Consider the following 27,983-nt stretch of genomic DNA (forward strand, 5'->3'; position numbering starts at 1 on the left):
CATGACATCTTTCCAGATACATTAGCGGATCAGGACTGTCATCCTTTTTCCCAAAGGTGGGAAATTGCAATTTAATGGGCATCGCTCCCACATGACGTCTACTCAAATCACCATGAACAAAAGAGCTAGGAGGGATTGAGGAAGTAGAGGGTGAGGGAGTTATGGGACCATGAAAATGAACACCAGGATGCATGGTGGATTGCATCCTGCAAGGGGTGGCTGCAGCATGGCCTTGTCTTGGCTGTTCTGAGGTGCCCGCTTGGCCCTCAGTGGTCTGAACAGAAGTGGACACAAGAGAAGCTCTGTGCAAGGAGTTGTGCCTAATGGAGGCCATGTCAACAGACACATCATCCAACATTTTAACACAATTAGAGAGCGCTGTCTGCAAGTGGTCTACAGTGTTAACCAGGGGAGAAAATACAGAATTGACGTCCTTGAGGACCTCAGTGTGATGATGTTGCAGGCGCCACTGGAGAGTGGCAGTGAGTTGGCTTTGTTGGTAGTCAAACTGCCTGTCCATGGCACCAGTAATTTCCTGTCTTCCACTCTCACTGAGCTCTGTCAGAGTGTGAGTTAGAGTACTCAGTGAGTTTCTGAATTCCATGGCACTCTGTTGTTGCTCTACACTCAGACATTTGAATTTATGATGGATTAGAGTTTGGAGATGTTGTTGAGTCTTACGAATATCAAGGATGTCACCTTGAAGTTGTAAGACTACAACCTCTGGAGATAAACCAGACAATGGAGTAAGATTGGGCGTCAGAGGGAGGGCTAGCTCAGTACCTTCACACAGATCCATGTCAATAAGTGAGTTACTAGTTAGACCTGTGGCCTGTGGTCCAGACTGAGCATTTAGATTCCCAGGGCTCTGGCCCACATCAACTCCATTATTTCCATTCACATTATGATTTGTATTGTTGGCTCGGTAGTCAGAATGGCCCTGTGTATTCCCATTGACAGGTAGGCTATGGATGAGCACATTTTCTTGTAGTGAATCCATTATTTTAATTCCACTCAAAAGATTTGCTTTGGTTAGTTCTCAATGTTGAGGTCCCATCTGGGGTGCCATTTTTTATGTAACGGTTTTGACTTGAGGCATTTATAGGGGTGCCAGGTAGGTTGTGCCTACCAGAGAAAGCATGGGTTTCTCCTTTTAGTTTGGGAGGGAATGAGTCCCATCTGGTCCGTCAAGTCACACCAATACAAAGGACTTATGTAAAAGTCAAGATGGAAATATACTTTTCATAAACCCCTTAAAACCTTGGAAAGAACTTCAAACAAGTGTATTCTTTTGCTTGGTTGTATTAACAACATAAATGATCACACCCACCCACACACAACAATATAACAAATCAATGCACTTATGTTCATTTAGAAATGTCCTGTACCTCGGGCATAAAAAGAGTCCAGCCCGGTAAATAAGTTCAGTGGCTCAAGTGCCCTTAGTCCCGCAACGCTTGTCCGTAGCATAAACCCAGTATATTCATACACTCAAAATAACACTTATTTTGTAACACCACTATAAAGCGTATCAAAGACTACCCAAAGAATAATACGTCCTCACAACTACATAAATCACAGTATACATCACCCCAAACAAATGAAATACCGTATACAAAAAGTTGTAGTCAGTCGGTCAGTCAGACAATCCGCCAACAGCCCTCCAGCGGAGGAAAGGCCACGAAAACCAACGGAGAGTTGTAGTCCACAGACGCACAGAGTGGATCCAATCCTGGGTAAACTCGCTTTAAGGCCACAAAACACACTGTAAGGCAACAAAACAAACGTAATCGCGAAGCTTCATGAACTGAAGGTAGTACACATCCTCATTCAGGTCTCAATCACCACTCCCTTTTTCGCAGCTGATGCTGGCTATTTAATGGGGAATTAAAGGGGAAGCGCCCTATTAGAAGGAGAAGCCTTGAGACGGTTCAGAAATATTCAGGGCCGTCACAGTATGTTTGTTTGGCTTGGGTTGGGTTGGGTTAAGACTGACTGTTTGATATCATTGCAAATTGACCTCTCGCAGTTTACTCTGTAGAGAGTTAGTACATTAGGGTGATTCACGGTTGAAGTAGACAACGTTACTGGAGTATGTTGACAATTCCATGCGTCTCAGTTCAAATGTCCTCTCACAGAAACACTTCTCAATAAATACAAATTTAACAATCTCTGTTCAAAGGGCCCGATTCAGACTTAGGAAATGTACGCCTTTCCTACACTCTTCTCAGTAGTTGGTATTCAGACTTTATGCAGGTGTGTAACGGGCTTTGCCGGCGTGGTTCCCTTGCGCGTGCTGAATAAATGTAATTAAACTGCTGAACCGTCCCACTTGCTGGCCAACAGATTTTCTGGTGGATTTTTCATTCATTAGGGTTTTCAGTACATTTATCTAAAGCCATCCTTTTAAATTTGGTGTAACTTTAATTTTCTCAGACTCACTAGAATATATGGAGAGAACGGTTCAGAATATTAGCATGGTCAAGTTAATAATTATGCGGTGGATTATGTATTAAACCATCCAGACACATCAAAGATACAGTCGTCCTTCTGAAGTCAGCTGCAGGACAGGAATGAAACTGCTCAGGGATGTTCCCATGAAGCCATTGGTGATTTTAAAACAGCTACAGAGTTAAATGGCTGTGATGGGAGAAAACTGAGGCTGGATCAACAACATTGTAGTCAATGACCTAAATTACAGAGTGAAAAGAAGAATATAAATATACAGAATCAAAGTATTCCAAAACATCTTGTATGCAACAAGGCACTAAAGTAATACTGCAAAAAAACACAAAGGGATACACTGTTTGGCCTAATTGCAAAGCATTGTTAGGGGCAAATCCAACATAACTGAGTAACTACCTCCTTATTTTCAAGCATGGTGGTGGCTGCATCATGGTATGGGTATGCTTGACATTGGCAAATACTGGGGGTTTTCAGGATAAAAGAAACTGAGCTAATTACAAGCAAGATCCTAGAGGAAAACCTGCTTTACACCAGAGAATGGGAGGAATTCACCTTTCAACAGGACAATAAGCTAAAACAAGGCCAAATCTACACTGGAGTTGCTTACCAAGAAGACAGTGAATGTTCCCGAGTGGCCAAGTTCCAGTTTCTGCTTAAATCTATGGCAATACTTGAAAATTGCTGTTAAACCATGATCCCCAACAATTTGACAGAGCTTGAAAAGAATAATGGGCAAATATTGTACAATCCAGGAGTGCAAAGATCTTCTAGACTTACCCAATAAGACTCACAGCTATAATCGTTGCCAAAGGTATTTCTAACCTGTATTGATTCAGGGAGCTGAATACATATGCAGACTATTTTAGTTAATTAATTTGTAGAAAATAAATAAAAAATCAGTTTGACATTAGTATTTTGTGTAGATTGACAAAAAATGACAATGAAATCAATTTTAATCCCACTTTGTAACACAATAAAATGTTAAGAAATCCAAGGGGTCTGAATACTTTTGTAATTCACTGTATGTGGATGCACGTGACATTCCAGCAGCTTTGAGAAAAACGACTTAAGGCTCTATTCAATCGGCATCGTGGAAGTTCAGCTTTACAGTGTGATTGAAGTTTAAAGGCAATGGCAGTGCTTTAGCAGAGACTGCATTCACGGTAAACACTGCATATGTCGGCTCAATCGGAAATGACCTTAGTTGCGCCTGTTGTTCACACACGTATCTCTCTCTCTTTGGCTAGAATGGTCCCACCGGATCTCGCCTGCCTTCAATCATTGAGGACATGTATGTCCATTGTTAGAGCATTCACTCAGCTATCTTGTCAATATAGATAATCTGCCTATAATCTTGCTAATAAGCGTGGCGTGTGCTAATGGATGCAAGGCTGTCAGGCTGGACTCTCTGGACAGTACGGCATTCATGAGGTCTGATTACATTCTGCCCTATTATTTATGCCCTTTAAATACTGATGTGACTGGGAGGAATTACAGAGAATCAGCACAACTGATGTGGATAACATTTTGATTAAAGCCAACAGGGATAATGTATTATATGGTTATAATGCATTGTACTGTAAGACTTGCCATATGTATGTACCCTAAGTCTTCATGATTTCATAACGATTCTGACTAAATACATTTTTTTCAGTCTGTTGAAAAATGTCTGCATTGAAATACATACCAATTTGCAATGCAGGAATATTTTTCATGAAAGTTAATGTTGCACTTACAACACTGTAAAAGACACATTGTTATGGTCCCATTCCTAGTATGGGACTTCATACCCTTGGAATTGTATTACGGAATGGAACCATCTGCAGTTAACCATTTCACAGGTCTACCCTTAATACCTTGACCTTCCATAGCTGGCCCAGTGAAACAGTCCCATGAAGGGAACTCCCACTCCCAGCTATCCAATGACTTGATCCAACGGTCCTTTTATAGCCTTTGGAGCTGCAGAGATGGATGCAATGGCTCCAGAATCAATTAACTAGAAAGAAAAGACCGGAAGCTAACCTCATGCTGCTCCATTTAATTGTGATTTGACTCTTTTAGCACAGTGATTTAAGATGATACGCCTTTCCCCCCCCTAACCTATCAGCTATAAATTACAGTCGAAGCAAAGTACAAAATTATAATTTGGTTTCGCAATACGGGGCCAATTTCATTTGGGGAAGCCATTGCGATTGAGTCATGCTTTCGGTGTGTAAATCCAAATGACCAAAAACAATCCCTGGTTAATGTATTTTAGCTCAGCGGCTAACCGTTAATACGGTGAAATAGGTGTTCAATGAGCGGGTGTGTTTTATTCATCTCGCTCGTTAGTGGGAGCGAATCCAGATGAGACAATTACTGGCTGAACTCCAACACACAGGCGCATTATGCCAAGTACAGCGAACTAAAATGACTGAAAAGTAGGTACGTTAGAATGAGAGACACGTGTGTTAGAATCGAGAGGGGAAAAAAAGACTAGGGCAAAACTTCCAGTTTAGAATAATCATATAATTAGTTGTAGCGTACAAAAGACTGTAGCCTACAGCAATGCAGAGTTTGGTTATACCGTTTTGGCAACGTCATCAATATGAATCTACACAGAGATTAGTTAATGGCTCAACGGCTTCTTAGCTACAGTGTTCCTGTGTACTGCGCAACAGAAGAAATCCAAAACAAGCCTAATTTCACAGTAATTACTCGTTACCACACACTCACAATCAACATCCAATCTAGTTCAACTATGGCTATAAACTTCAATGCATGACAGTGACAGCAGCTGTCCATATCTAGAAATCCAGGGAAGATCCAACCCTAATTCATAACACTTATCTGGAGTGAGTTACCTCTTTTACAGTAAGCTAGAAGTGTTTATTTTGTTACTTCTCTCTTTGTATGTGGTAATGCTGCGCTATTGCCAAACAAACTTGGGCTGGTTAAAAGCGGTTGCTCCCTCGACTCCCATTGGGTTCTATGTCTTCTTCTCTCAGCTACTGCAGGGTGTCTCCTGGTGAACGGAGCCTGAGGCTGATCCTGGGTCAGTTCCTGGGGCGCTGGTGGTGGTAGAGGGGTCACTGGAGCCGTATTTAGTCTGCAGGGAGCGGCCCACGTAGCTCCAGTACTCCATCCGGATGGTGTCCTTCTCATGGGCCAGGAGCTCACAGAGCTGGGGTGAGAACAGGAGGAGAGGGAGGGGGGATGGAGAGAGACAGAGAGAGGGTTAGGGATATAGCAGGATTAAAGGGTTGAAGGTGCAAGGGACGAGAGATGGACAGAGTGGACAATATCTATTTACACAACAGAGCAGAAAGATTAAAGGAAGAATTGATGTGGTAATGTTATGTGGGGTAAAAAAAAACAGATAATGTTCACTTCATTGCTCAAAGAATGCCAAATCAAAATGTTTTATTTTTGCATTGTCTTGCAACCCAAGGGTTTGTAACTTTGTGCTGATTTGCTAACACTTGCTTGTTTGCTTATGTGCAAATCGAATTACCTGGTCATTATTTATCTTCCATCCATTACCACAGCTAACATAGCCATGGTAGACATACTGGTAGTGAAGTAGCTGGCTAGTGGCTACTCAACATACATTTTACACCTCTCACGGTTGCACTAGCATTGAGAAACATCCTTTTTCTAAGTTAATAAAGGTGGAAAAATAAGAATCTCATTTTCAACAACCAATTTAATGAAATCCCTTCCCGCTGCATGCATTTCTGATTAGCCGGAACTCAAATATGCATCAGAGCTCCTGTAGCGCATTTTCTGACTGGGACAATGCCCATGTTGATGATTATAAGCATAGCCAAGTTATTTATTTATTTTTAAACAATTGAGAACAGCAAAAAAAATTAAACACTTCCCAAGAAACCTAATTAACTCCGACAGACACCCGAGCATTTAGTTGCCCAAAATAGAGGCAACATACGAGCTGTCACTCAAACTGCCAGGGACTGTCATTGGAGACTTGGAAAAACATGCAAGAAATCCGGTGCGATAGGATAAAGCGTTTTCAAATCCGACTTGTTGAATAATTCCGACTGATTTTCCTTGTTCCTCAGCCTTGAACTCTTTGTGCGAGGGCTGCTCTACCCTGATTGACTCTCAGTCAATGTTTTATACTCGAGGTGTACAAAGGAAGATGTCTCGGCTATGGTAGAAGACACAATTTCCATTCTCTGCACATTGTTGCCAAGTTCTTCAGCATTTACACAAGTTTCCCAGTGCATTCCTGAGGGATCCCCAAGATGAGATGTGCACATTTCTGTTCGGGCCGAGCACTAGCACATTTGTTTCAACTTGTCAAAGCTTGGTGTTTAGTTGAATCAAGTGTGCTACTGCTGGGCTAAAATAAAAATGTGCACTCCCTTCGGGTCCTCCAGGAAATTGATTGAGAATCAGTGATCTAAAGACTTTCACGTGAGTGCACGATCCCATTTCTGCCACTAAATTAGTTTAGAGTTGGGATTACACTACTTTAGAGTAATCCCAAATAAGATAGTGCCTAATTTCCCATACATTCGGTCCATGTGCTGAACTATCCTTTTAAGTGGGAGAAGTCCCCATGTTGAACTCTTCTTTTAAATCAGACAGGTCCCCATGCTGAACTATCCCTTTAAGTCTAGTAGGACAGCGTGCTAAACTATCCCTTAAAGTCAGATAGGTCCCAGTGCTGCTCACCTCCAGGGCCTTACTGAGGACTTCCTCCTGGTATCCCGAGGTGTTTTCCAGGGAGTCTTCGTAGATGTCCACCAGGAAGCCCAACAGGTAGGGCGAGCAGTGGGTCTCCTTGAGCTCCAGGATCTGCTCCAGGAGACCCGGGTGGGACGACAGGCCCAGGTCCTGTAGAATCCTGGGGGGGGGAAGAGGGGTGTGAAAAGCGTAGACCAACTCCGCAAAAGCAGTATCCCTATTCAGAGCTCCTAAACCAGGGGTCGGCAACCAGCAGCTCTTGACCCCCTCCCCCATGGGTTTGGAAAGATCGGGACTATCTGAGATTAGGGCTGCTGTGGCAGTCATTACATTTTGACAGCCGGTTATTGGCATGCAAAAGACTGTCGGTCTCACTGTATTTTACCATTAATTACCATAAACATGTTAAGCATCTCCACACATACAAGCCACTGATGCGGGCCTTTGGAACATCTACAATTTAAAAAGTCTAAATAAATTTTATATACACCATCACAAAACATCCATTATTTATTTTAGTCAGGTCTAAAGAAACATTATTATATGAAGAAAATGTATTTCAGAAGAACAGAATATGAGTTGGCCTACAGTATGCCTATGTTATCTGGCTATGCTCCAGGCTGTAGGCTTGTTCATTTAGCTGAGAAGATATGCTTAAGTCCTGTGCCATTCTTTTATTTTACATGATTTTATAGTAAGAAGAATATAATGTAACGTTTATTTCTCCCATTATGGAGCAAGTGCGCATATATGAAGTGGCTATGTTGAGCATAAAAGTGATAATTTGAAACAGGTCCTATATGCTACATTTAGAGTTATTTGGCAACTTTAGTTGAGAATGACATAAACCTTATGGGCTGAATGGTACGACTATAGGCTATTGATGGTTTGAGAAAGTAGCAAAAAAAAAAGCTTGTGCTCCGTTCCTTGCCTCAGGCTGCACATCTCTTCTCTCATCAAATGATCCTATTTTCACCCGCCATCAGACTATTCTGAATTGAATCTTGTCTTTACTAATATGAAAAAATAAATAATAATACATGTCATCTGTTTGCACTCGAATAGCGAAGGGAGGCCGTGCGCTTTCCCGCCGGTCCGTTTTGTAAGCTACTTCGGTTTTATAGCGGAGCATGCATGTGCTTTGGGAAGTAAATCTAACACTTATTTTACTCCACTGCATCAACCACTGTTCGAGGCGCATGCTCTCGCTGCCCGACAGGTGATATTCAGCCCAAACTCTGTATGCCATGGGCCTTCTAAACTTGTTCCTGCAGCTACCCAGTGCTTAATTTGGGAAACCAAGTGTAATCTGTTCGGTAACATCGACAATAACATGTTTCTCTAAACAGTTGACAGCCCGTCTGCGTGCTCGAGAAAGGAATAAAGGATTGAGAGATGGAAACGCATGGTGGTGAGATTCTGTTTATCTAAAGATAATGTCACCCAATTAATTGAAAATATAAAAAATTCCCTATTACTAGGCGATTCAAAATCAAATTCACTCATTGTAGGCTAACTGTAAGGTGCCATGCACAATCAGTGAACCAACAGCATCGCCTAGGGCTATACGTTCTCTACCAGACTCATGGATATAAATGTTGGAGCACAGCTTAAGTAAACCAGTCCATCCACTATGCATAATAATACAGTCCACACTCAAAGGCGATTACTCAAATTTGTTTAATTTTGGAGTATAGGCTAGACCAATTATGTAGCAAAGGCATCTTAAATCAGTTTTGTTTTCTGCCATGCATAATATGCAGTTGGCTGTGTATTATATAATGGCACAATCATAACTTCAATTCAGGTGTTTCTTTCGGGCTCATTTGCCTATGCATAAACTGCAGTGGGATTATTTAAGATACTCTTTGAAGAGGTCGGGTTTCAGATTTTTTTTGGAAGATGGGCAGGGACTCTGCTGTCCTAGATTCAGGGGGGAAGCTGGTTCCACCATTGGAGTGTCAGGACAGAAAAGAGCTTTGACTGTGCTGAGCGGGAGGGCCAAGAGACCAGAGGTAGCAGAATGGAGTACTCTGTATGGATTGACATGGGTAACTGGGATCCCGGGAACACTTCTAATTCCCCCCCCCCCCAAAAAAATGACAAGACCCAGGAAATTATATTTTGCCCCAATGTCGGCACTAAAGCAATTCCATAAGATACACAACATGTGCAGCATCAGATTAGCAAAAAATGTAATAGCACATTATCAAAACAGGTTGTCGCATGGAAGCCTTTAGCCTAGTGTATTTAGTTCACACAAAGCACACGCGACCCGATTTGTTAATAAACCCTACAGGAAACCCCTACAGTATAGCCTATAAATAGCGTGTGCCTCTTTGAGCTGTCATTGTGACTCCAGTCATACATTTGATAGGCCTATGCACAATTCACTACATAGGCATCTCTGTCACAGACATTAAGTCTGTGAAAACCAAAATCCTGACTCCTGTCTCGCATGAAAATTCTTTCTTCTGTAATCCATAGGTTACATTATCAAAGCACGTCTCGCCTATGCATGTCAAAATACCGCTATAACATTTCCCCCACTTCTCATTCTTGCTGCCCATATGAGAGCTTCGGTAAAGAATGTGTGATCAACATACGGTATGAGAGTAGATATGGATATTTTATTAAACAGAGTTGGTCCCAGTTAAGATACCTTGATATTTAAACTATTTCCACTCTTCATCTGACCATTATTCATGAGCTGATCTGTTATCTGTATAATCATCAACTCGATTTAGCCAAATATAGGAGATAACCTCCAACTAATGACAGAATATCTAGCAAGCTTAGCAACTTTGGTCATTTGACTTTTGTTTGACTGCCGTTAGAAAGTTTGTATGATTCGACAACGCTATACACGGGGTGTGCTGTGTCGAGATGGATTACTGCTGAAATGCCCTGAATTGAGGAACATGATACCGCTCTGAATTTATGAACCGCTTGTTTTGCAATTCACATCAATGCCGATCAAACATTTACTCTATCATTACTTAATATCAGTTTAATTTGCTCTGACATCTTTACATAGTGGGGCAACCAAGCCGACAAGGTGGCGCAGCGCCCATCTTATTTGGGGAGAACCCTGGCATAGTGGCCATATCTTGGTTTTAAACGCTTTAAATGGGCACTTCCAATTTGCGATATTTCCTGGGACTCTCGTGATAAATATGAATTATTCCCGGTATTGAAACTTCGTAGATTTAGGAGAAAATAATCATCCCTAGTACACAGGTTGGGGTGTAGATTTTGAGCATAGCCTGAAGGTAGGGAGGGGCAGTTCCTCTTGCTGCTCCGTAGGCAAAGTGCCATGGTCTTGTAGTGGATGCAAGCTTCCACTGGAAGCCAGTGGACTGTGCAGAGGAGCGGGGTGACATGGGAGAACTTGGGAAGGTTGAACACCAGGCAGGCTGTGGCAGTCTGGATAAATTGCAGGGGTTTGATGGCACAAGCGGGGAGCCCAGCCAACAGGGAGTTGCAGTAGTCCAGACGGGAGATGACAAGTGCCTGGATTAGGACCTGCCCCACTTCCTGTGTGAGGTAGGGTCATACTCTATGGATGTTGTAGAGCATGAACCTGCAGGAGTGAGTCACTGCTTTGAGATTTGCAGAGAACGACAGGGTGTTGTCCAGGCTGTTTTTCCTCACAAAAAGTAACATCACTCCTGTAGCATATTTAATGTATGTTCACGAGATTGATTCTCCCTACACCTTCACCAGAAACGCTGAGTCCACTGCTCTGTGACCCTGAAAGTCAGATTTCATGGTAATTTGATCTGACTGCTATCCGAGGTGCTGAATATCAGATATTGCTGCTATTGGCTGGCAAAGGCTCAAATGTATTGTGTGGCTCTCTCAACACTGTTTGTGAGGAAAAAAGGGCTCTTCCGATCATAAAGGTTGCAGACCCCTGTCCTAAAGTAAACATGGTGACTTAAATTTTTTAAATTTTTTTGTCATTTAGCAGACGCTCTTATCCAGAGCGACTTACAGTTAGTGAGTGCATACATTTTCATACTGGCCCCCCGTGGGAAACGAACCCACAACCCTGGCGTTGCAAGCGCCATGCTCTCCCAGCTGAGCTACAGGGGACATCTGCTGGTGGGGGATAGAAACTTTCCAGGACAATACATTGATTCAATCACACATAACTGTAGTAAAACAAAACTGCACAGTCATATAGCAAGGTAAGTGTGTTATTACCCATAACGCTGTAGACTCGTTATTATGTAGACGTTATTAATTATGTATGATTTAATTCCCTACTGAATGAATCCTGTATGACACTTACCCTTTTAAATAGTTCCACACACTTTCGTTGTGGGGAGCCTTCTTAATCTGTTTGAGACTGTACCTTAAAAAAGACAGAATGAGAACACATTCATCACATATGTCTGACGTAGCACACTGTAAATCTTTGCCCAGTCCAGAAACAAGCCCTACCCCATTTTCAAAAACAATCCCTTACCCATGGAAATTCTAAAGGGTTTGATAGGTATAATGCTGGAAGTCCTACCAAGCCTATCAGAAGGCAAGGTGGAGTTACTATCATGTTGCTCATACCTGTCACATCCTTTTAGATAAATGGAGTGGGTAGGGGCTAGGAGGATGAAGTGCCAAATGGGTAGCGGCTAGGAGGTTTTTTCTGGACCAAGCCTTTCCCATGTTCAGTTTCTACTCAACAGTAGTAAGGTGTGGGGCTGACATGAGATACAGCTTGTAGGGAAAGCAGGTACATACTGCACTTCTCTGTTGCGTATGGCTTGGTCTGAGTAGCCTTTCGTGTGCGAGATGATGTAGTGCCTCTGGTTCCATGCGGAGTTGTTCCTCACATCTTCCTCCAATAACTGCTCCACATACTCCAGCTCACTGTCCCACAGATTGTACTCCTAGAAAATAATACACACTTATTTAGTACTGACACACACACTCCATAAAAACTAACTTAGTAGAGGCATACTCTAGCTTACTGTCCCACAGCTTGTACTTCTGGAGTACACTTATTTAGTACTGACAGACAAACACACCATTGTCCTTGCTATTGTGTATTCCAATGGCATGTGACCATTCTGATTTGTGATTCATATTCACTGCACATAAAGGATTTTCTTGTTCAGAAATCGCCATTCATTCTGATATCCTAGAGACATATTTTTGATCCATCCGCTACTAGACACTTTCCAAGACAATAATCTACAATCTATTCAGTCACACATAACTGTAGTAAAATAAAACTGCAGTCATATAATCAATGCAGCCCATTTCAGAGAGCCTGTTTGGTGGCAGAATGCAAATGTGACTTCATTTACATAGACATGCAAAAATAAATTATGCTAATCAACAGCGTTTGGTTTCATTACCATAAATCTGGAGCTGATAACATATTCAAAATTGGGCCATTGAGTCTGAGGTAGGCTACATTCACAATGCTTTTTCAGTTTGATTGCAAATCATGTAACACTACTGTATGACGCTACTAGCTAACAATTCACCATCGGTTACAAACGCAGCCTGGTTGTTGAGGCTCCTACCTTGATGACCCACTGTCTGTGCTGCCAGGCATGGTAGTTCTTAGCGTCCTGACTTAGGATCTCTGCAATGAACTCCAGTTCCTCCGAGGGGTCGTTCAGCCACTCCACCACCATTCGTCTATGGTGCCTAGGATAGGGAGCAGACGGTTAAGTCTTTGTGTAGAACCGAAGAAGAAAAATAAGAACTTTATTGTCCAACTTGCAGAGAACGGAAATGTGTCTTTATGCTCACAACCCAATGTTGGATGACGTTGTCATCCAACCACATGTAATTTTTTAAAAGTATAGTACACAATATATTACATAAAGTAGGTTCTTAAAGAACCATAGAGTTTAGTCTGCCTCAGGTTTGTTTTTTTGCCATCGAAAATCAACTATGGTCGGATTGTGATACTGGTATAGCGACAACACTTAAAATCTAGATTGGCAGAGCTCACCAGACTTGGTAGTTTTTGGGCTGGTCCTCGATGATGGCTGTGATGTACCTCATCTCCTCTCTCAGGTCCTTCTCCAGGGCCTGAAGTAACACTCGCCGGTAGTGCCTTCACACACACAAAATGGAGAGAGGAAATGTTCACCCTTTCTTTATGGTCTTGCACTTTTCATTTTCGAAGGAGAGGATAATATCTAAGAAAAGTATTGGTTTTCTACTGTTGTGTTCATAAATCACAATAACACCTGCTTACCATACAGTGTAATTTGCAGCGTTCAGTTCAATGGCTTCAGCTGTCAGCGCGAGTGCCCTGTCGCTTTTTTCATCATTCTTCAGTAACGCTCGGAAATAGTCATACACATCTGTGACTATTGGAGACAAATGTGACATGTTTGGTGTGCAAAGTTTGATGCAAAGTCAAATAAAGTGACTTCAGAGTTATTTAGTAGGCTAAATGTATGACATTGACAACATAAAACAATATGGATGTCTGGTTTTAAATGATATGCTAAGTTTAATTTCTTACACTTGTCAGAGTAGGCAATCTTCACAACAGGATTGGGACCATCATCTTGAGGAACAGGCTCTAAATCAGCCCACTCTTTTCTGTCTCTGTATGTGAGGGGAGACGGGAGGGAGAGAGGGGAAGGTAAAGATAGAGACATTAGTGAATGGGGTAACTGTTCAGTCTCGGGCCAATTCGATAATACCACAATTGGCCTGATTTTTTCAGGTATCACTTTTAATAAAATTAAACATACAAAACAATAATAACTTGCTAATTGTAAGTTTACCATCAATTACAGATCAAGCCATGGCGAGCAATGGCTAGTTAGCGAACTACCTCACAACGGTTAGGGAAGTGGGGGAAAAAAATTATTCTCCACAGAGAATAATCTTTGACTTCACATACTCATCGTCTCCTCCTCGGCCCAGCTAGTGGTTCAGCTAGCTACTGTAACTAGCTACGCTACTTAGCCTTGCCTAACTAGCTAGCTTAGCCTACCTGTAAAACACATAACGGAACGGGTCTTCATAGTCAATCTCGGGCTCTTCCTCGCTCCTCCTCTCCTTCTGAAGTACATTTGAAGTTTCTTCAATACCTGACATTCTGTAATAAACTGGTCTTTCGGTTGCAGGCTGAATAAGAGCTGCCTTATTTGTTAGGTCGGACGTCTGTGATATTGCACTCATGGACGTCATTTCCTCTGTTTTGTGCAACTCTGTTAATCGTCTTACAAGGAACAGTGTACTGGAGCACGTATGGTCCGCGTAGTGGTTGATAAATATATATATATATATATATAAAGGAGTTTTTAAAACGAGTGTTTATGTCCGCAATTTGTTACCTCATTCTCGAATAAATAGTCTTCAAAATGGATGAAAATACAAGGTGTGTTTTGTAAGTATGCACACAGGTTTACCAAAGAAACTATTACATTGGGCACGAACATGTATTTCATTCCCTACACCGGATTAGTGTGGAATGGAAACAGTGTTTTGAATCTTTAGAAACAAAAGATTCAGTACATCGTTTTGAGTTTAAGAATGACACGTTTTAGCAAGAATTTATCCCATCACTGGTCTATCCACAAATGCCAAACGACCAAGGAGAGGGGCTCCCCCTACTGACCATCTACTGTATGTACTGTACCAATTATTCTTCATGGCTTGCATTATAATGGCAATTGACATGTTCACAGAACAGCAGAGAAGTGATAAATGTACTATAGAACCTGTAAGTGTCTACTAAAATAATTAAGTTTAAGTTCAAAAGTGCTTTTTCCATAAAGACCGATACCGTGTCAGTGGATACTTTTCAAAAAGCCCTTTATTTTTTGAACACATGACAATTCATCATGTCATACAAAAGTCATTAGAATCTAACATAATTGTACATAAAGTTAACCACAAGCTTATCGTAGGCGGATGTGTTAGTTGGAAGTATAAAAACAATTGCTATTATCCATGACCATTCAGGTATAAGTAACCAGATGGAATTCAACCTCCTTTGTTCAGCAGAAGTCACTGTTTGCCATTGCCGTTAATGGGCAGTTTCTTGTAGGCGTCAGAGTCTAGGAAGGCCTTGATTTTGGGACGGGCAGACATCTTCTCGACAAAACTCTTCAGGGAGGGGAAGGTATCCAGGCAACTGGAGCAGAGCACCAGGTGGTTGAGCAGCACTTCAAAAAGATTGTAGTCGGCAAACGAAGGCTATGTAGGATATGGAGCAGAAATATAATCTCTCATTATGGCATTATTAACTTCAATGGGGATACCTGTTCTACTCATTCTAGTTTTGTGATAGGTAACAGACGGTACTGTGATTACAAGAGAACCAAACCATTTAGTAAATCCATTTGGTAAATTAGGCTTTTTTGGGCCACACTATTGATTGCAGTATGTACTAAATTAGAACTCCATAATTTAAGAGCCCTCTTTTTGGGTGCATTGCAGGATCGGTTACCTTGTCGCCAACAAGATAACCAGTCTTGTTTTTTGCCATCACAGCTTCAAACTTGTCGAGGTGGTTAGGAAGGTCTTTGACATATGGGTCTTTACCAGTATCCTATGAAAAGGAGAATGTGATTAATCATAATGACACTTCATAAATGTTTACCCATTAAGCTGCATAAAAAAAAACTTTTAACCAAATGTTTTTTTACTGCACAGTACAGGTACATTTGTTTTATGAACTGTACCCTTAGTCCGAATTTCAGCTTTGATGAATACTTACGTATTCCTGGTAAATCATTTTTACGTATTTAAGACGAAGGTCCTCAACGCCATCACACATCATGTCAATGAGGGCAGCCTCCTTGCCATCTTTCCCATAGGCATCTGTGTGTGTTCGAGTTAGGTGAAAGTATAATTAACATTTCATGCTTATATTTGATCTATTTAAAAAGGATAAATAGAGTGAGGAAAACAATGTAAATATATGACATAACGATTGAGATAAATTACCATGATTGCGGCCCAAGTGCCTCAGAATGGCATTTGACTGGTACAGGGCAAATCCTCCATCTTCGAACTTGGGCAACTGACCAAATACCTAAAACCAAAAAATTGAATTGTGTCATTTATTATAGAGTTTAACAACTAATAGGGACATGGGGTTTACATATTTGTTGTAGCTGAATCAACCCTACATTGATGATAACAGAAGATAATACAGGTAGATACTGCAACACAAAACTCATGAGGTAAATCTCTTTCCTTAAATATGAATAACAGAAAGCACAGACGGAGATTGTAGGGAAAAAAAAAACAGTGTACAATAAACAAATCGATCCTCCTTCAAAAGCACATCCCAGCTGTTATCACTAGACCATTATCACTGGCTAAACTGAACAGGTTGACAACAACCGTGTTGTTGGAGCCGGCATGCTAGTTGGCTGTGGCGTCATATGACTAGGTGCACTGGACGGTTTTTACGGAAGAATACTGTACCACGTTAGCTAGCTGAATAAACTAAGTTAGTCTATTCCTAGAAAACATTGAACTGCTGTAGTTTACAACAATTATAGTTTCTGAGGTGGAAGTTGGGAGAGTTATATTTGGGTGTTTCAGTGAAACGTAAGTGAGGAAGGCCCCGCTCTCTCGCTTTCCCAGATGTTTAGTTCATTTCATTCCGATCTCCTTTGCATTATTGTAGCCATTTTCTGTAGCCTGTCAACTATGCCTCTGTCTATCCCTGTTCTCTCCTCTCCGCACAGGCTATACAAACGCCTCACACCGCGTGGCTGCTGCCTCTCTAACCTGGTGGTCCCTGCACGCACGACCCACGTGGAGTTCCAGGTCTCCGGCAGCTTCTGGAACTGCCGTTCTGCGGCCAACAAGGCAGAGTTCATTTCAGCCTATGCTACCCTCCAGTCCCTCGACTTCTTGGCGCTGACGGAAACATGGATTACCACTGAAAACACTGCTACTCCTACTGCTCTCTCCTCGTCTGATCATGTGTTCTCACGTACCCCGAGAGCATCTGGTCAGCGGGGTGGTGGCACAGGAATCCTCATCTCTCCCAAGTGGACATTCTCTCTTTTTCCCCTGACCCATCTGTCTATCTCCTCATTTGAATTCCATGCTGTCACAGTCACTAGCCCATTTAAGCTTAACATCCTTGTAATTTATCGCCTTACAGGTTCCCTTGGAGTTCATCAATGAGCTTGATGTCTTGATAAGTTCCTTTCCTGATGGCTCACCCCTCACAGTTCTGGCTGACTTCAACCTCCCTACGTCTACCTTTGACTCATTACTCTCTGCCTCCTCCTTTCCACTCCTCTCCTCTTTTGACCTCACCCTCTCACCATCCCCCCCTACTCACAAGGCAGGCAATACGCTTGAACTCATCTTTACTAGATGCTGTTCTTCTACTAATCTCACTGCAACTCCCCTCCATGTCTCCGACCACTACTTTGTATCCTTTTCTCTCTCGCTCTCCACCAACACTACTCACTCTGCCCCTACTCAGATGGTAATGCGCCGTCGCAACCGTCGCTCTCTCCTCTTCCATCCTATCACCTCTTCCCTCTGCTCAATCCTTCTCCCTCCAATCTCCTGATTCTGCCTCAACAACCCTCCTCTCCTCCCTTTCTGCATCCTTTGACTCTCTATGTCCCCTATCCTCCCGGCCGGCTTGGTCCTCCCCTCCTGCTCCGTGGCTTTGAAGACTCATTGCGAGCTCACAGAACAGGGCTCCGGGCAGCCGAGCGGAAATGGAGGAAAACTAGACTCCCTGCGGACCTGGCATCTTTTCACTCCCTCCTCTCTACATTTTCTTCATCTGTTTCTGCTGCTAAAGCCACTTTCTACCACTTAATTCCAAGCATCTGCCTCTAACCCTAGGAAGCTCTTTGCCACCTTCTCCTCCCTGCTGAATCCTCTTCCCCTCCCCTCCCCTCCCTCTCTGTGGATGACTTCGTCAACCATTTTGAAAAGAAGGTTGACGACATCCGATCCTCGTTTGTTAAGTCAAATGACACTGCTGGTCCTGCTCACACTGCCCTACCCTATGCTTTGACTTCTTTCTCCCCTCTCTCTCCACATGAAATCTTGCGACTTGTGACGGCCGGCCGCCCAACAACCTGCCCGCTTGACCCTATCCCCTCCTCTCTTCTCCAGACCATATCCGGTGACCTTCTCCCTTACCTCACCCCGCTCATCAACTCATCCTTGACCGCTGGCTATGTCCCTTCCGTCTTCAAGAGAGCGAGAGTTGCACCCCTTCTCAAAAAACCAACACTCGATCCCTCCGATGTCAACAACTACAGACCAGTATCCCTTCTTTCTTTTCTCTCCAAAACTCTTTAGCCAACTCTCTTGCTATCTCTCTCAGAATGACCTTCTTGATCCAAACCAGTCAGGTTTCAAGACTGGTCATTCAACTGAGACTGCTCTTCTCTGTGTCACGGAGGCTCTCCGCACTGCTAAAGCTAACTCTCTCTCCTCTGCTCTTGTCCTTCTTGACCTGTCTGCTGCCTTTGACACTGTGAACCATCAGATCCTCCTCTCCACCCTCTCCGAGTTGGGCATCTCCGGCACGGCTCACTCTTGGATTGCGTCCTACCTGACCGGTCGCTCCTACCAAGTGGCGTGGCGAGAATCTGTCTCCGCACCATGTGCTCTCACCACTGGTGTCCCCCAGGGCTCAGTTCTAGGCCCTCTCCTATTCTCGCTATACACCAAGTCACTTGGCTCTGTCATATCCTCACATGGCCTCTCCTATCATTGCTACGCAGACGACACACAACTAATCTTCTCCTTTCCCCCTTCTGATAACCAGGTGGCGAATCGCATCTCTGCATGTCTGGCAGACATATCAGTGTGGATGACAGATCACCACCTCAAGCTGAACCTTGGCAAGACAGAGCTGCTCTTCCTCCCGGGGAAGGACTGCCCGTTCCATGATCTCGCCATCACGGTTGGCAACTCCGTTGTGTCCTCCTCCCAGAGTGCGAAGAGCCTTGGCGTGACCCTGGACAACACCCTGTCGTTCTCCGCTAACATCAAGGCGGTGACCCGATCCTGTAGGTTCATGCTCTACAACATTGAGAGTATGACCCTGCCTTACACAGGAAGCGGCACAGGTCCTAATCCAGGCACTTGTCATCTCCCGTCTGGATTACTGCAACTCGCTGTTGGCTGGGCTCCCTGCCTGTGCCATTAAACCCCTACAACTCATCCAGAATGCCGCAGCCCGTCTGGTGTTCAACCTTCCCAAGTTCTCTCACGTCACCCCACTCCTCCGCACACTCCACTGGCTTCCAGTTGAAGCTCGCATCTGCTACAAGACCATGGTGCTTGCCTACGGAGCTGTGAGGGGAACGGCACCTCTGTACCTTCAGGCTCTGATCAGTCCCTACACCCAAACGAGGGCATTGCGTTCATCCACCTCTGGCCTGCTGGCCCCCCCTACCTCTGCGGAAGCACAGTTCCCGCTCAGCCCAGTCAAAACTGTTCGCTGCTCTGGCACCCCAATGGTAGAACAAGCTCCCTCACGACGCCAGGACAGCGGAGTAACTCACCACCTTCCGGAGACACTTGAAACCCCACCTCTTTAAGAAATACCTGGGATAGGATAAAGTAATCCTTCTACCCCCCCTTACCCCACCCCAAAGAAAGAAAAAAAACATATTGTAAAGTGGTTATCCCACTGGGTATAAGGTGAATGCACCAATTTGTAAGTCGCTCTGGATAAGAGCGTCTGCTAAATGACGTAAATGATAACAAAGCAATTATCCATTCTCCACTCACACAAGTGGCTTTCAGATCTCCCTTCATCCAGTCTGCAAAGTCCACCACGATCTCCTTCCACTCCTGGCCCTGGTCGGCCATCATGATTCTCATAGCGCCACAGCGCCCTGTGGTAAACAAGGGTCTCTGTTAGCACAGGTGAACCAAAACAGATCTCAAATCATAACAGACAATTTGACACAGATCTAACAAGTCATACATAGCACTAGTGTTGGGCAAATACAGACTAGTTAAAATTATATTGAAAAAGGGTACAATAAATGTTGTAAGGTGAAGTAAAACAAAGTTTGTTATTCTATTTCCCTTTGATTAACAGGTTCAAAGTTTGCTTCCTTATTGATGTACAGCAATAGTAGGGCTATAAAAAGGCAGGTTCTATCCAGAAATAAAACTATACCTTCTCTCTGGGATTATTTATACGACCTTTCTTCATTATTCAAGTCCAAAACCTTTTTTGGGTTCAATGAACCCTTAGTCCCATGACCCAATTGCTCACCAGTGCACTCCACATTAATCTGGGTCACATGCTCCTGACAGAAAGCCAGCCCTTCTCATTGCTAAAGCGCCATGAATAATGTAAACAGACAGAAGGAGCACCAGTACTTTGGAAACAAATGTTTCAGTATATGAACAGTGATCATGGTGGCCAGCTGAGCCAAACTAATACTCCCAAGTATTTTCTGTGATAACAATCAAAAGGGATGGGTGAGGCTAAACTGCCACTGTGGGTGAAATCCAGGTCATATCATCTGTGTGAAAGATCACACATGGTGTTGAGATTACCTGGAATGACTTCACCTACAGTTTAAAACCAATAGAAACACAATATTGAGTATTGATTCAAGCTGCTGCAGTAGGCCATTGCAGCATTTTCCAAACTCGGTCCTCGGGACCCCTAGGGGTAAACATTTTGGTTTTTGCCCTAACACTACACAGCAGATTCAAATTATCAAAGCTTGATGATTCGTTGATTATCTGAATCAGCTGTGTAGTGCTAGGGCAAAAAACTAAAACTCACACAGTTTGGGAAACCCTGGGCTATTGGGTAATGAATGACATAAGGTCTTAGGATATGACACTTAAATTAAAGTTCATGAATATGCGCAGTAGCATGTGCAAGGTTTTTGTCTTTCACTTCAAACAATCGTACTCCATCACAATACATTTATGGCTGTCAAATTGAAGGAAAGATTTAGTAATAAATTATCAATATGAAAAGCTTATAGCAGGGAATACACTCTCCAATAGTAGGCTATTATTACTTAAAAACAATAGCCAGGCTCTATCATGTGATGTTGAATAGGATTAACTGACTCCACATACCTCGGACTCCAAAGTAAGTAATTGTGTAGGGACCCACTGGGGAGAGGAGATAAAAGTCAAGTTAATCAAAGAAACTACATTGATTAAAACATTTTTTGTATTAGTCAGACTTATTACATGGATTCAGACAAATGTCTGTTTTGTGCCCCGTTGCCATTTCAATTAATGACATAGCTGATTGAAGTACAACTGCTAGACTTTTTTTAACCAAAACTATCTAGAGAATGTATTATCAACTACTACGGATTTAGTATGGTATAGTATTAAGTGCTATTTGCATGTGAAAATGCCATGCAACATTAACTTCAATATTGCTTTACATAATTTTGTTGCCAAACAAATCTGTCAGTGTGGCCAGTGTGGTGTCTGTAGCTTTTTAGCATATCGAGTATCCGGGTCATTTCAGGTCTAGTTAGCCAACAGGCTGAAGTTCACCCACACCACTGTTATGTAAGGAGCATAAAAATCGTTGGCCACTGTCTGACAACATATATCTCAACCGACTCAACAATAGACATCCTCGAATACGAACTTTTAATATGCACATGAAAACATTGCAACTTTAGCTAGCTAGAATGAAATTAATTAAAACGTCAACCATGCATAACTGAGTGGAAGGGCTATCGGTTGTGCTGTTACATAAGAACCCTCGGTTTACGCCAAGAAAATAGCATAACTTCCAGCTAAGTAGAGTGTTTCTCGGTCGTATTTTTCGTTTAACGTGGAAGATCAAGTTGCAAAAACGATTAGGCCTAGATAGCTAGGCTAGTTCAAGTTAGCTTACTTAAAAGGCATAGCGAGTGCACGACCGACTAAAGGACAGACAGCTGACTGTGCGCTAGTATGAGGTGTAAATCCTAATTTAGATTAGCTATTGCACATCGCTTTATAATGTTTAAAAGCCATTACTTACTTTTGTGCTGCAAGAGTCGTGGTGGCCCTGACAGTAACGAGTGAATTAAACCTGTGATTGAAAATGGAACGGGGCTTCTCCTTTTCTTCTAAGCTCCTAAATACACGCCCACATTTGTCGTTTTCTGCAAAGTCATTATGACTTTCCATCACTGAAGTTACACTGTTGCCTTGAATGAGTTGCAAAGCTTCTTTGTTTCCAACAATATGCTGTAGTCTTGTGATATCAATAATGCAAATCCCAAGCGAAGTCTCAAGCATGACCTTCAAGGTCATAGTCACATTCTCATAGTCTGCAAGTCAATTGCTTATTTACAGTGGTGGAAAAAGTCCTCAATTGTCATACTTGAGTAAAAGTAAAGACACCTTAATAGAAAATTACTAAAGTGAAAGTCACCCAGTGAAATACTACTTGAGTAAATGTCTAAAAGTATTTGGTTTTAAATATACTTAAGTATCAAAAGTAAATGTAATTGTTAAAATATACTTAAAAGTATTAATAATTTCAAATTCCTTATATTAAGAAAACTAGATGGTACCATTTTCTTGTCTTTTAAGTATACGGATAGCCAGCGGCACACTCCAACACTCAGACATAATTTACAAACAAAGCATCTGTGTTTAGTGAGTCCGCCAGATCAGAGGCAGTAGGGATGACCAGGGATGAGGAGTATTTCTGTCTGTAATAAAGCCCTTTTGTGGGGAAAAAACTCATTCTGATTGGCTGGGCCTAGCTCCCAAGTGGGTGGACCTATGCCCTCCAAGGTCCACCCGTGGCTGCGCACTTGCCCAGTCATGTGAAATCCATAGATTAGGACCTAATGAATTTATTGACTGATTTCCTTATATGAACTTCAACTCTGTAAAATCTTTGAAATTATTGCATGTTGAGTTTATATTTTTGTTCAGTGTACTTAACTGTAATATCACACTAGGTCTATTCTTTGGAACAATATAGGCTCAATGACTTGAGGGAAGGTGTGTGCTTTTTTTGTTTGTCTCTGGAAGGTTCTTTGTGCTATTTAGGGGTAACTCAAATGTGAGTACTATACATCTACAGACAACTATTATGGTAATTTCTCATGGTCTGCATAAAGACTTTTGTGGCCAGCCAGTGCATACCAGAAAATCTGTTTATTATTCTGAGTCAGCCTGTCTAAATCTTTGAAAAAAGGGTTCCAAAAGGGTTCTTCGGCTGTCCTCATAGGTTCCACGTAAAACCCCATTTTGGTTCTAGGTAGAACCATTTTGGGTTCCATGTAGAACCCTCCATGGAAAGGGTTCTACATGGAACCCAACAATGATTCTTCAAAGGGTTCTCCTATGAGGACAGCCGAAGAACCCTTTAAGCCCTTTTTCTAAGAGTGTACTGTAGGCCTATCTTCAAGCATATCTACTCATGTGAGCATTTAAAAAGGCCTTCTCTGAGGTGTGGTCCATGAACATGCTTCAGTTTAACTGTCCATGAATTCCATGCATGCTAGGAATTAGGCCAAGCCACATCTATTATGAAATTGAGAGCAAACAAATGTAGAGCTTCAAAAAGTTGACATTTCCTAAACCCAATGAGTCTCTTTCAATTATACTGAACAAAAATATAAACGCAACATCCAACAATTTCAACGATTCTACCGAGTTAAAGTTCATATAAGGAAATCAGTCAAGTGAAATAAATAAATTAGGCCCTAATCTATGGATTTGACATGACTGAGCAAGGGCACAGCCAATAATTCTGATTGGCTGAGCATGGCTCCCCAGTGGGTGGGCCTGGCTACCCAGTGGGTGGGCATGGCTCCCAAGTGGGTGGGCCTGGGAAGGCAAAGACTCAATCAGAATGGGTTTTCCCCCACAAAAGGGCTTTATTACAGACAGAAATACTCGTCAGTTTCTTCAGCTGTCCGGGTGGCTGGTCTCAGACGTTCCCGCAGGTGAAGAATCCGGATGTGGAGGTACTGGGCTGGCGTGGTTACACATTGTCTGCGGTTGTGAGGCCGGTTGGATGTACTGCAAAATTCTCTAAAATGACATTGGAGGTGGCTTATGGTAGAGAACTTAACATTAAAGTCTCTGTCAACAGCTCTGGTGGACATTCCTGCAGTCAGCATGCCAATGCCACACACCCTCAAAACTTAAGAATTCTGTGGCATTGTGTTGTGTGACAAAACTGCACATTTTATAGTGGCCTCTTATTGTCCCCAGCACAAGGTGCACCTATGTAATGATCATGCTGTTTAATCAGCTTCTTGATATGCCACACCTGTCAGGTGGATGGATTATCTTGGCAAAGCAGAAATGCTCACTAAGAGGGATGTAAACAAATGTGTGCACAAAATGTGAGAGATATAAGCTTTTTGTGCGTGCCAAAAGGATCCACAAACAAAACAATAGCAAAAATGCTATGTATATGCAAATGTACTTTATTAAACAGTAACATCATTGACGCAACCAGATTTAAAGCAAGCCTAATTTCCTAGAAAAAGAATTGGCACTCATCTCTGCAAGTGGGTAGCACTGGTACTGGGCACAAACAGATAGAGACCTACTCCACCAAGACACACAGTACTCAATATACAGCCAAATTACAATGCAAGGTGATCTATTCTGGTTGAATGTATACATATTGAGGCATATTGGATATGATATAATATTGATGTACGATAAGAGGACTAGGGCCACATGGACTTTAGGCTCTCTTCCCAGGAATGATGGGTCTGTTCTTGAAGTCGTCGCTCTGGAGGTAAATATGCAGGTTGGGCCGGGCACACAGCCTCTTCAGGTAGCTCTGGAGGGAGGGGAAGGCATCCAGGCAGAGGGGGTGAGGACTTGGTGGTGGATCAGTAGGAGCACCAGGGCGTAGTCGGCTAAGGAGATCTGCCAGAGAAAGAAAGACAGCATGAGTACATGAGAAGTCCAGGTCCAAAACAACCCCTACCCCCTACCCCCATGTACAGTATATGCCAGTTGATGTCTTTGATAATTTGATAACATAAATAAATGTTCCTTGTCGCCAACCAGAAATCTTCCTTTATTGCTGGACAGGGTTTTCTCGAAAGGCTTGAGATCTGTTGGCAGTGCCTTAAGGTACCCCTCTTTACCGGAGTCCTGGGGAACCATTATTAATCATTTTGGGTCTCAATTCAATCAAACTTGCATTGCAGTTACAGTAGGTAAGTAGCTCTTTTTCCTACAGTCAATACTATATACTACTAAACTATACTATAATATAGATATAGTATCTTAATTTGATCACTGTTGTCGCAGAGAATGTTCCTGCTCTGCAGGAAACTCAAAGTGCCCTAGTAGTAACATAAAGTTATTTTTATCTCACTAGATCTCAAACACAAACAAAAGCCTACTGTAGGATATACATACTAATTTCTGTTTTTAAAAAATCACTTTTTGGAGAATAATCAAATCCTCCTGCTGCAGGATTGTTTTACTCCTGTGACAAAACTGGTCAAATTAAGATCCAGCAACAGACCTATACTATGAGGGAGACCATGGGTTTAGATCAAATTGCCACCGTGGTTACATGTACCATACATTTCTGTATTTGTTTTGATCTTGGAGGGCTTCATCCATCATGTCAATGAGAGCAGCCTCCCTCTGGTCTTAGCCATAGACTCCTGGAGCAGAGGATTGATCAAGACATATTGGGTGAGTCAATATTAATCTCATTATGTTGCAAGCAGGCTTTTCTGTTCGTCCTCCATTTACCAAGTTTCTGTGCGAAATGTCTCCTTATTGCATTGGTCTGGTACAAAGTGAGGTCACCGTCTTCAAATATACCAAACAACTGTGAATGAAAAGTAAAGGAAAAATTATCAACAATTCACTTCTAATCCTCTGTCAAAAATCATAACTGTGATTCATCACCTCCTCAATCACCTAGCATCTAAACATCATGATTCAAATTCATGATTCTGTGATGACATTTTGGTAACACCTCATATGAATACCCTCTTCATAATGCATTAACAACACCCTGTGAGCTATGCATAATGCACAGAACGTGCTTTTTATAAAGACAGTATTTGTAGTAGGTGTGTTTTCTATTGATATGTTTGTCAAGTTCCGTTTGTCTGATCTTGCATCCAACCTCCCCATATGGAGCTTGTTAAGGGCTCTCTACGTCTCTGTAAGGCCCACATGGGTATTGTTGCTTAGAAGCCCGGGATGCCAGTGTCATGTTTGCTTAGTTGCTATCTAAACTGCCTTGTTAGGAGAACATTGTCAATGGTGTTTCAGTAAACATTCAGCCAATTCCCACAAAAATATGTCAGGGCAAGTCGAAAAAGCCCTTGGAGTGAATCAAAGCCTGCATGCACCATATGGGGTGTTCTGTATAGCTGATGCAGCATTTTTACAGTGAATAGCGAACACATAGTGCTAATAAAACTCACTGTCATATGTCAAAATGACTGTTTTCCGATAGGTAAACATTTTGACTATAAGTTGGTCCTAGAGTGTCACTGGTGTAGAGAGGAGTAGGCAGGAGGCAGTCGCAGGTTTTGAACTACTGAATTTATTTAAGCACCATAGATCAAAGCGGGACGAAACCCAAACGCTGTTGTGCTCAAAAAATATCTTCATAAACTAAAAGGCATAGGGGTAACCCAAAGTGAAAAATATTAAGTACTGCGAAAATAGTACGTGAGATACCTCTCAGGAAAACAAGTAACAAATACAATGACCGACAAAGACAAATGGCAGAGGGAGTATATATACAGTGATAGAGTGGGGATTGGAACCAGGTGTGTGTAATGATGACGAGACAAGTCCGGGGTTGATGAGTGAAGGGCGTTTGCCAGCAGTAGGTTCGGCAGCAGCTAAAAAAGCCAGCGACGCCGAACACCTGAGCTGGACAGGAGGGGGAGCCAAAGCGAAGGCTGGTGTGACATAGAGACCTTGTGTAAAACAGCAACATTCATTTGATTGATATTAAGAGAACACATAAGGATACACATTTAGTCACTTTTTGAAAGTCAAAATGTTGAGAAGGTTACTCCCTCCCCAGATACTGTTACGTGAATTATTTATCAAACTATTTCAGTGTCTCTGTGCGTCTCCCAAAAGGTTGTAAGTCTTTTGGGATTTAAATAACGGACAGAGTCTCGATCTGCATATTCAGAGATTTATTCATTGAGAATTCTGCCATCACAATTTCGGAGTCCATCTTTTATACTCATACATCATACAAAAAAATCCCTCCCCTCTGTAGGCGGGCTGTAGTTTTCCACTCTAAAACTGCTCTCCTGACCATCAGTTCACACACACACACATACACACACATGCATACACACATACATACACACACACACATGCATACACACACTCATCATAGCCTACTCCCTGCATTACTCAGTTATTGCCGTTCTCACAATATTCTGCACCATGTTTTCATAACAGTTTCTCTACTCCCTAAATTCCTCAGTTATCAGTTGCCTTTGTTGTCTGGCCTAACTCTTACTCACATTGCTAAATAGAGGCTCAATGCCATAGCCTTTACTGCTCCTACACTCACACATTTCTAACACATTACACACAGTTTCAGGGTGTAATAATTAGTCATTAATAATTAATCTATCAGATACCCCTGAATTAATTAAGACATTTTTGTCTGCATGTAAAAGTGATGTGAAATGCAATGTACACTGGTTACCGGGTTACTCACACAGCTGGCTTTGAGAGTGCCCTCCATCCACATCTCCATGGTGACGACCTTCTCATCAAACTCTGCCCCTTGGTCTTTGAGGATCACTCGGATGACCTCAGCACAACCTGTTATAGCACAGACCATAGAGATCCTATTAAATTATAGTGTATTCTAATTCCTAATTCTATGGCACAGGAAAAAATATTGG

General features: G+C 42.4%; 2 protein-coding genes and 1 pseudogene across 3 annotated transcripts; all 3 read right to left on the reverse strand.

Annotated features, from left to right (window-relative positions):
* Positions 1–3,383: 3,383 nt before the first annotated feature.
* On the reverse strand, positions 3,384–14,339 carry LOC311105312 (protein farnesyltransferase/geranylgeranyltransferase type-1 subunit alpha-like). The gene is made up of 9 exons (XM_084147419.1): positions 14,135–14,339; positions 13,655–13,740; positions 13,382–13,496; positions 13,133–13,237; positions 12,696–12,822; positions 11,905–12,053; positions 11,456–11,518; positions 7,147–7,318; positions 3,384–5,629 (listed from the first exon to the last, which is right to left on the reverse strand). The coding sequence occupies exons 1-9, from the start codon at positions 14,329–14,331 to the stop codon at positions 5,450–5,452; spliced, it is 1,194 nt and encodes a 397-aa protein (XP_084003545.1). The 5' UTR covers positions 14,332–14,339; the 3' UTR covers positions 3,384–5,449.
* Positions 14,340–14,933: 594 nt separating this feature from the next.
* LOC311105356 (glutathione S-transferase P-like) lies at positions 14,934–22,224 on the reverse strand. Its single transcript, XM_084147484.1, has 7 exons — positions 22,121–22,224; positions 21,208–21,243; positions 19,885–19,991; positions 16,096–16,183; positions 15,866–15,969; positions 15,596–15,697; positions 14,934–15,342 (listed from the first exon to the last, which is right to left on the reverse strand). Coding segments are annotated over exons 1-7 (627 nt in total). The 5' UTR covers positions 22,122–22,224; the 3' UTR covers positions 14,934–15,153.
* A 2,578-nt stretch (positions 22,225–24,802) lies between these two features.
* LOC311104632 (glutathione S-transferase P-like) lies at positions 24,803–27,919 on the reverse strand (annotated as a pseudogene). Its single transcript has 5 exons — positions 27,794–27,919; positions 25,837–25,915; positions 25,663–25,745; positions 25,078–25,221; positions 24,803–24,990 (listed from the first exon to the last, which is right to left on the reverse strand). The product of its transcript is annotated as a glutathione S-transferase P-like (transcript).
* Positions 27,920–27,983: the final 64 nt, after the last annotated feature.

This window comes from Coregonus lavaretus, assembly GCF_964263955.1.
Source record: "Coregonus lavaretus genome assembly, chromosome: 29".
Lineage (NCBI taxonomy): Eukaryota > Metazoa > Chordata > Actinopteri > Salmoniformes > Salmonidae > Coregonus > Coregonus lavaretus.

Excerpts from the sequence above, each read along its gene's own strand:
- LOC311105312 (XM_084147419.1), bottom strand. The coding sequence starts at position 14,331 with ATGACGTCCATGAGTGCAATATCACAGACGTCCGACCTAACAAATAAG. Across the intron at positions 12,823-13,132 it reads CCCAAAAACTACCAAGTCTG|GCACCATAGACGAATGGTGG; the intron begins GTGAGCTCTGCC and ends TCCCTATCCTAG. Across the intron at positions 11,519-11,904 it reads ATACGCAACAGAGAAGTGCA|GTACAGTCTCAAACAGATTA; the intron begins GTATGTACCTGC and ends GTCTTTTTTAAG.
- LOC311105356 (XM_084147484.1), bottom strand. Across the intron at positions 15,970-16,095 it reads GCACTTGGGCCGCAATCATG|ATGCCTATGGGAAAGATGGC; the intron begins GTAATTTATCTC and ends GAACACACACAG. Across the intron at positions 15,343-15,595 it reads GTTATCTTGTTGGCGACAAG|CCTTCGTTTGCCGACTACAA; the intron begins GTAACCGATCCT and ends TATCCTACATAG.